The 10,006-nt window shown below is 35.2% G+C and overlaps 1 protein-coding gene across 1 annotated transcript; it reads right to left on the bottom strand.

Moving 5' to 3' along the window:
* Positions 1–552: 552 nt before the first annotated feature.
* LOC139996360 (putative fatty acyl-CoA reductase CG5065) lies at positions 553–3,494 on the bottom strand. Its single transcript, XM_072020696.1, has 7 exons — positions 2,726–3,494; positions 2,320–2,636; positions 1,973–2,220; positions 1,535–1,718; positions 1,076–1,261; positions 732–986; positions 553–660 (listed from the first exon to the last, which is right to left on the bottom strand). The coding sequence occupies exons 1-7, from the start codon at positions 2,948–2,950 to the stop codon at positions 579–581; spliced, it is 1,497 nt and encodes a 498-aa protein (XP_071876797.1). The 5' UTR covers positions 2,951–3,494; the 3' UTR covers positions 553–578.
* Positions 3,495–10,006: the final 6,512 nt, after the last annotated feature.

Here is a 10,006-nt window from a genome sequence, read left to right as displayed (position 1 = left end):
ACTGAGAAACCAAAGTGAGCCTTTAGAACTATCTTCTCTTAAAAGATATTTATTTTCTATCATCATTGTTTATTTCTCAGAGGACTTTTCAATGACGAATTATTGTTATTATCGTATAATTATCTCTTAACTTTTGTTTGGTAGAGGATGAAAGAAATCTTTATCATTATACGGAAAAATATTTATTCTCAGTGAACAGATTTAATATACAAGTTATTAGTAGTGAATGTTACTATTCTTTTCTATATAATACTTTTGCTGTTTAGCATTATATAAAGACATGTCGTAGCATTTTCATGTAGAGGTGATCTCTAAATACACGCTTAAAAATGATGTATGAATATTTGCAAATGTTATTATACTACAAACATTGAGGAGTAAAGAAATCATCCTGTATGAATTGTGTATAAATCAAAAACCGTATGCATATAAATACAAACATACTTATTAAGCAATGTCATAAATGAATTTACTTAGAAATGAGACGAGTGGAAAGATAAAATGAAACGGATAATGAGCTCCTTTATTATAAAATTATCTTTATATTTTCTATTGGTTCAAAGAGAAAAATGTAACGGTCAAATAGCCAATAAATATAATATTATGCATAATAAAATTATTCTAGAGGATATTTTGGTGACCTGATGTATCCAGTACAACCTGAAATAACCGACAATATATGTATTTATGTTAGTCCCTACTTTTTTATACGAAGATACTTCTATACGCACCTTGATAATCGTTGTCGGGCTGTTGACTTAAACTCTTGTCTTAAAATAAATTTCCTAATTCCCATTAGGTAATTTGCGATATACTTCTCCCAATCCATATCCCCTAAGTTTAGTTTGACCATATCGCTATCGTTCAACATTTTTACCATCCTCGTCAAGTTGAAACAGTTATCCATTTGGAAAATCCATTCGCGCGTGCCGAAAAATTCTACCGATGTGAACAGCTTCTTGCCACTTTTGAAAAGTTTCATCATTCTGAAATATCATTTTTGACTATTATTATAGATGAAGGCAGAGATTATCCCCGAAAGATTGTTCTCGTTGTTCGAGGATTGAATACTCACATTGGTTTACTACCTCGGAGTCTTAAAAATGTATCTATGACGAACGCAAGCAAAACATGTGGAAATACACTCCGAAGATTGTAAATATATCTATTAGCTATCATTGGACAATCCGGGTACCATAGCATATCCTCCAGTGGCTTTTCTATGCTACATTTCACCACGGCATCTTTTATCTGACCCCATCTTATCAATTGTAACAATTACATTTGTACAATTAATCAAATTACGCTTAAAGTAAACTTTATTGCTATCCGAGTATCTCAGGAAATATTATGCAATTAAATAAATATTACATTATATCACTATTTTCTTAAATTAACGAATTGAGATTAAAAGTGGACTTTTGTATTCTACGTTTATTTGCGAATTGTCCACATTACTTAAATAAACTGAATTTTTTGAAATACTGTAACAATCGAATTGCATAAGTTGAAAAACATTCGTTATAAATTTTACCTAAAAGGATTAGCGTTACTCGTGCAGTTGTAAACTTTAACTTCGTGCTCAGGATGTAGCGTGACATGCCATGCAGTACATATCATCGTATCGACTACGAAATCGACGGGCACTAAATCCACTCTTGCATCTTTCTTACCCGGTATCACTGTTGCACATCCTTTGCTGATTAGCAGAAAGACACCTGGTGATTAAATTGGTTTAGAAATTATTTGTGATTTTTGATTACCAGAAATGTAGCGCTAAATAGATTGGTAAGAATTCTCGTAATTGTGAGCAACAACAAACTTGAACTATAATAATGATGATCTAGTGGAGAGCCTCTCATTTATCCTCTCATAAACAAATCGTTTAACTCCACTTTTAGGAAATGTAAGGAGTATTGAACAATTATTAATGAAAAATTGAAAAATTATTGGAAAAGATCTATGAAAATACCTGTTAATGCAGAAATATTCTGTATCCAACCAGGACATGGTTCTTCCAAAGAGGCACCAATTATGCTTGGCCGCACTATCGCAACTGGCAGATCTTTGCACTTGTTTGCTACAATCTGCTCTGCTAAATTCTTACTGAATGTGTATGTATTTGGATAAGTTTTTAAAATCCTCTTTTCCAGCAGGTTGATCGACATTTTGTCGAACTTATCACACATATCGATTACCTCCGAAGGACTCAAGCTCGTGCTGCAAAGTCAATAATAAGTGAACATATTCTTCACGGTATAATTACAAATATAATATTCGTAAACCATGCAACAACGTTTGCGTATAACTTATTCTTACGTATAAACTTTTTCCCCAATCTCGTGTAGATTCGCATTACTATAAGCTGTGCTAACGTAGACGAAGCTAACTGGATGCTTCAGCTCGTTCCAAAGTTCTATGACACGAGCAGTACCTTTTGTATTCACATTAACAGCCACAGATAAGGGCTCGTTGAATCTCACAGTGGCCGCGAGGTGAAACACTATGTTTACTTTCTCTAACAACAGATTTCTAACTTCTCGCGAAAGTCCTAAATTTGGCATACTCACATCACCTTTAACGGGATAGACTCTGCTGAAAAGTGAGGGGTTCTTTGCTTTAATGCCATCATAAATCTGAAAACGAAAATTCCAGAAATGGAAGTTAATCAATTTGGCTCCTGACAGGCCTAAACATTGAAAGAAACAAGAATATATTTACGAACGGGATCATCCATGATCTTCTTAAATCGTTGTTCTATCGTTTCGTTCGTTTTTGGACGAATTAGAATAAAAATGGCAGTGATGCGTGGACACACGCGGATCAGTTTTTCCAGGAGACCTTTTCCAACGAAACCGCTTGCTCCAGTCACAAGAATCCCACAACCGGCGTAGAATTCCTCGAGAGTTTTGATCCCATTTTCATTGGCTGTTTTATTGATTGTATCCATGTTTCAGGATCTTCGCACTTTGAATCCTAATATTTACCATAAATTAGCATTTGCAACAAATAGTGAATGGAAAAATGTGTTAAATAATGTAGGAAATTGGTTATAGTTGAGACCTTTTTACGCATTATTTTTTAGAGAATTCAACGGATAATATTCACAGAAAGAAACATAATTCAACAATTACGTTTTCGTTTTGCATGAATCAAATAATTGCGTTATGTCAACGATGCTCCAAGTATAATGTATAAATATATTTTCTACGCGGTGAAATCATTCATCAAAGAGGGGGCTAAAAGAGGGTAAAATAGCTATGCAACGCAGTAAATACAATTTTTCATGTGGCTGTACATTAATTTGTATTATTGTACATTACTCCATAAAACGAAATCGTAATTGATACTTAATTAATACTTAGTCTTTTTGTCGTTTCGTTTGACGTCTTCATTTTTTATTTTATATGTATGCTTGTGAGTATTGTAATATACTGTGATCAGTAATTTGTGTGGAAGATGTGTGTGGTTCATGCGAGACAGTATTCGCCCACATTTAGAGAATACGAGATACGAGAGAGACAATGAGAATACGTAATGCGTATGTGATTTTTCTGACACAACCCGTGAACGCGTGCGTATTTGAAATCTCTATAAAGATATTTTATATGTGCTCTTATTTATTAATTATTTATGGAGGCAAATGGAGGCAAATTTCCGATATGCCATCATAGATTTCAATGAGTAAACAGGTTTAATCTATAATGGATGATTTTTCTTAGAAAACATTGCGCTAGATGGTTTACGTCGTCATAATCTTCTTCTTTACGACTTGCACGAGGTAAGCTGTTGCCCATCCATCGTTCGTGTAAAAAAAAAGCGCAATTTTTATATTCCTCATTTTCATCTCAATTTAACTTCAAGAATGTGCAATATTTTTATATCGTTATGATTGTGTATATTATATTGCATTATGTTCTTCGTTATTGAGTTTTGTAATTTGTTTTCTGCTTAATCTTTACAATACCAAGCCTTTTGTTACAGAAGTTGCTGTTTTATAGAAATTTGATACGTGAAATATTGTACACACATATATATAGTATACAGGTGAAGAAAATTATTATAATTAAGTAATAACTAATAATAATTTGTAAAAACGTTGGAAATAAAGTCTTTTTAACACTTGAATGTCTATGAAAGGATGTTTACGTTGTATACGTACGTATGTTGATATTCTGTCGCATGTAAATAATTAACAACTATATTTATAAGGCAAGCGATAAATAAAATAGGGGAAATATATGTTATCACAATGTAGGATATTTTTTATAATCATTATTATATCAATATTACATATGTATATTTCAGTTCACTTACGTTTATTTCAATTTAATTTACTACAAACAAGCTATCTTTACCATTTAAATTATAAAATGATTAAAATATCTCACATGATTAATATAGTCACCGCGGAGCGTATTTCCTCCTTTCATAAACCCGAAAAGTCGAAGCAAGTTCTAACAATAACTTGTGAAAAACACTACTAAACTAAATACTTGCCAACAAATAGCCAATGTCTCGTGCAACGATGACACGAAGGCGAATGTTCCGATTACTTCTACTAACTGGATGTAAATTATTGAAAAATCACAATAATGAACCATTTTACTGCGTAAAATGTAAAATACAAAATAAAAATTTCAGAATTCAAAAACTTCATTTAAGCTATTGTAGTAATTAATAACCCGATGATAATTTTGATCTAACATTGGTAAAGACGAATGACAGTTGATGGAAGACACAATCCAATACAGAATAACAACAAATCGCCTGTTACCTGATACTGTTTTAACTGCGTATTCTTTACTATAAGTCGAACAAAAATGCGACTTCACGATAGTGGATATCGACACGTCTTTCACTGTACTATAACGATATTCGTTGTGTCGCTCCTCCAGATACTCATACTTTTAATAACTTCACCCTACTACTGAAACTGGATAATGTTATGCATTACTGATTCGAATAATATATTCATCTCCAAAACATTTCGTGTTTATGAAAGTAGAAAAACGCACTGGGGTGACTACGTTAAACATGCGAGATATTTTAGTCATTTTATGTTTTAAATAGCAAAGGCCCCCTCTTTTTAGTAAAATAAACTGAAACATATACAGATGAACTAAAGTATACATAAGTAATATTGATTATATATAAAAGAATCCATGAGACGGTAATGGAGAGATTATGTATTTTCGCAATTATTTTATATACTATACTTTATATACTACAATTATGTTATCAAGTTTATCAAGCTATGTATTAGTCCTTGCTCGTTATTCGTTATAAAATTCGTTATAAAATAACAAAATATTTTTCATAGAAAGAACGTTTCTTCTTGACACTGGGTACATATCGAAGGGATCACCACGTGATATATACGCGTTGAATATTAATATTCTTGTATTTATCGTTGTATTTTAGCTTCCAATGTCGAGATCCTTCTTCATATATTAGCCAATATTACTATTCACAGTCTGTTTATCGTGTAATCAAGGAGAAACTTATATAATTTCCAGACGAAGAGTTTCACGAAATTTCGAAATGCGTTAGCACAAATTTGTTAACGCACTACTTTTATTATTGCGAATGTCGAATAACAAACGAGTAAAAAAAGGCATATTTTAACGGTTTCTACACTTTTGCAAATCATCGTATTTGCGCCTTTTTCCAAAGTTTATATTTGTAAATCTAAACATTTTTCAGTAAAATCATTATATTTCTTTCTATATGAGAAAATCCTGCTTTTCGTACCTTCGTTTATCTTAGCAATGACATCCAACTTCTTACGTGTTTCAAAGACATACATTTCGTTTCGAATGACTGTCCTTCTTCACCTTCGCCTGTGGAAAGAGAAACTGTAGATAAGAACCATAAATGATGTGTGGTAATCTACTACGGGTTGGATACTCATTTTGATTATTCAAAGGAAAATTAGCGATACAACGTGTTATAATCACGTAAAATAACAGAATTTCACAAACTTCGAGGGTATCTACAATTTTTACGATCATGCATGTGCCACGTCATAAACCATACGGAGGTTTTTGTCTTTCTTTTTTAAATAAAGTTTGATATCTCAAAGGTGGTTTCAGAGAGCTTACTACGTAGGACAAACTTCGCATAACTTTGTAGAAAATATTAGTATTTTAATTGTAAAGTGTTAAGGACTATAATTATTCCGCAAAATAAAATAACATTTACTATTTGAGGAATAATACAAGAAGAATCAATTTCTGGTTGGGAATGTCTTTTATAGTCTTAGAATTGAAAGAATAGGGTATTCGTTCTAAGAACTTTGTGGGTTTAATGGGCCATGTTCAGATGATAAACTGACTAAAAAGACTTACTTTATAAACAATCGACGAAAACAAAAATTATGTTGTAATGTCGAAAATCTGAATTCCAGGTGATGTGTATTTTATAGGAAATTTTATTTAGGAATGTGAATTTTCATGAAAATGATGTAACGTTTTACAACAAAACTTAACGATATAATTCAGAGAGATTCAATTACCTAATTAAATACTTAAAATATAAAAAATTATATATAAAAACATACACAGTATGTACATATATTGGAATTGGAAGAATCAAAAACGTTTGTAATCACAAATTACAAAAATTAAAGAAAATTATACCAAGTAGTAAGAACTAAACATAGATTAGAAAATTATTTACTATTCAATAATTGAATATCGAATGATTGATGCATATGCTGAAACTTTCAAGGAACAGATTCTTCATGTACTTTATATCTTGTGTATAGCGGTGGACGTAAACAAGCACACGAGGTAAAGGAATATTTTAATTTAAAATGTTTCCAGAGTTGCTAATTTGAAATATTGCGCCTTCACCACCCCTTTTGAAGATATCGTATTCTATCGGAGACAGGAGATCAAAAGTAGTCACGAGACAAGATAATATCTCGCTAATAAATAGAAAAAAGGCAGCCTCTCTGTCGTAATACAATTTGCTATATCATTAAATACAGCAACTTTCGATCCACTTCTTTAGCTTTGTATCGACGTCATGGGATGCAAGAAATTGAATCATATTTTATTATTGAATTCAATTAGTATCGACAAAATACCTCGTTCTGCCAGATATTATTCCGTCATGAAACCCCGTAGATCATGAACAAATTAACCTCTTACGTAGGTATTGACCTACGTCATCGAGTACAAGGTCCTCTAATGGGGATTACATTAAGCTTTATGATGCCTCTTTACTAATGAAAAGGTTTGCTTGACTTTTACCCACAGCATACTCGCGGTTGTCCAGTCCTTTAATGCGTATGAAACGTTGACGAGTTTGGCAATTTTCATATGATAACCAAAATTTATTTTTAATACAATGTGCACCATTATGAATACATATATAAGGCATATGAGGTGTAGATATGTAGTGGTTAGTTGGGGTGATACTGCTACTGCTGGTGTAGATGTCGCTGCTGGGCTACTGCTGCTTTTCTTCTCATTTCCATATTGTGAAAGAAAAATCGGACTACGGTCGCCGGCATTTGAATCCGAGTCCCGAACGTTCGTAACCTAAGGTGCTAACCACTGCGCTGCTGTCACGTAAAATAAAAAAGAAAGGAAATCGAAAATGAAAAATAATAATAAAAAAAAGAGAACACTTATTTCTTAACACTTTGTTTACACTGATTACAATCTACTTCCGAACTCCAACCGTGACTTTCCAAGACTGATGCTCTTACAACTTGACTTTCGGTGGGATCCGATTCTTTTTCTTTGTCACCGCTCCATATCCCCACTATCCACGCGTTTGTAAAGCATCCGCGACATTTGCCACGCACCCCTTTTCTTCAACATTCGGCGAAAGGACCGATGGCACCTCGCTTCGGCGATATACATTGTCGTTGAGTACCGCCACATCTTTATTTCCGTCATCAGCGCATCGGTTCCGAAGCGCGGTCTGATCTCGTGGATGAAACGTGGAATTTTATTTATCAGTCGTATTGATAGGCTACCCATAAGGTTATATTAACGAATTAAAACATCAAAGATACAGCAGTTTGGAACTTCAAAATAGTGCTCCACCTTAGAAGGCTGTGGCATGTTTTTGAAATCATTCGATTCAGTAGTTTGCCTTCTTTCAAAAATAGGGAATGGGAGTCGAATTAATCGAAATGGTTAACAACTATTTCTGATAGCAGCAAAAAATTATTTTTTTTTAATATAACTCGAGAAATCTGAGATTCGACATCTAGAGCAACACATAATGGTTACGAAAACTGACGATTAACACCAGATCCTAACAATTGTCTTGCCAGTGACTATCGGAGCAATGGTTATCCCAAATCCTTTCCCTATCCAGTTTCCTTTCTAAAGTTCCTATCCCTGACCTTCGACATAGGGTTCTAGGCGTGGATGCTGACAATTTCAGGAAAGCGGAACATGTAAAAAATTCCACGTTTGCCGCGAAACGGAGCGGGACGGCGACGAGGGCTAAATACCCACACGGTGCGGGTTTGAACGCGAACTTCGCTGATTAATAACTCGCCGGACCTGCGTCAGCTGCTACTTAGACATGGACATGGATGGGTCCTGGCCGCGAGGCCGGCAGGAGGTGTCTTTGCTCGGAGCTGCGGTTACGGCTTTTCCTTTTTCTTTCCTCTAATCTTACCTCATTCCACCCTCCAAGCCCGCAGTGGCTGCGGATACGTTAGTGGATCACAGTATGGGAGTGCGATCTCGAGAAATCCGAGCCAAAAATACCGTACTGAATTGGTGATATCGCAGGCCGGGAGTCTCGCCTTCATCAGTCAGACCGCGAGGATGACAACGTTTATGAAAAATTCCTAGTCTTATGCTATGTGTTGTATAGGGTACTTTCCGGTCGATGACATTAGGGGTTAACTAATGGGTGTATCAGTCATTTATGGCCAACCTCAGGCTACTTGATGGTATTAGCCGTCGGCCGGCAAGCGACATTATTGGGCGCGTCGCGCTTTCCGCAGGAATTGGAGAATTACGAAAGCTTCTGCCAGGGGGAAGCCGAAAGACGCAATTGATGAATTCCACAAGAACTAAAAGTACAACCAGGGTTCGAAGTAGTGATGGCGACAGCAGCCATACGATAAGGGAGACGATAAGGACCAGAAATGAAGCGACCTCGGCGAAGGCGATATTTCGTTCTTCGATCCCGGGGCGCCGACAGAGGGAACTGCTGACATTGGTGTGCCCTGAGTCGGAGCCTCGCGGAGGCGAATATTATGGGAAAACGAAGAGACCCTCCCTCCGGTGACGTCGTTCTTCTCGACGATATTCAATGGAAACAAAAGGAAGGTCCTAGCCACCGCTTCGCAGCTGTCAGAAGAATTGGCCCTGCAAATGAGAGGCACCTCGCATAGCAGACATCGAAGCCGAGATGATCCGCTGCGCAGGGGAAATAGTAAGGATAGCAGCCAAATCTACGAACCTTAAAGGTATGAATATTAACACGTTGATGCCGGTGTGCGCTATCGACGGGTCACACGTGTCTGTCCCGAGGCGCGGCGGTGGGTCACACATGTATTTCACAAAATAGGTAGTATAAAATAGGTTTATATTATATAATCTCAACATTATTAGCAGACATACAATAGTAAAAACATAAGTTTGGCAGAGTGTCGGTTGGCGCTTACAACGATCACAATATGTTGTTACGTTTTTGGCTCTTTTCGCGGCATACTCTCTACCTTTTACTCTACAAATACGTTTATAATATTCTTTACAACGCCGATTCGTTTTGATACGACTGTAGGAAATGTGAATGTTTTTTGGGCAGTGCTATATTTTCACTTGGCATTTCTTCTCTCTGGAGATTCACTATATTTAAAAAATGATAAATAATTTCTTCGCGAAATTAAAAAATTTTCATTCTTTTAGTACCCCATTTTCCATGTACATATCTTGCATTTACGAGGCAAGTCCCGCATGTTAATTCTATTACAATTTTTTTATACCATTTTACGATTCTGCGCAAACTGCTATAATATGAT

Source organism: Bombus fervidus, chromosome 18 (assembly GCF_041682495.2).
Source record: "Bombus fervidus isolate BK054 chromosome 18, iyBomFerv1, whole genome shotgun sequence".
NCBI lineage: Eukaryota > Metazoa > Arthropoda > Insecta > Hymenoptera > Apidae > Bombus > Bombus fervidus.
This window is presented reverse-complemented; position numbering and strand designations above follow the sequence as displayed.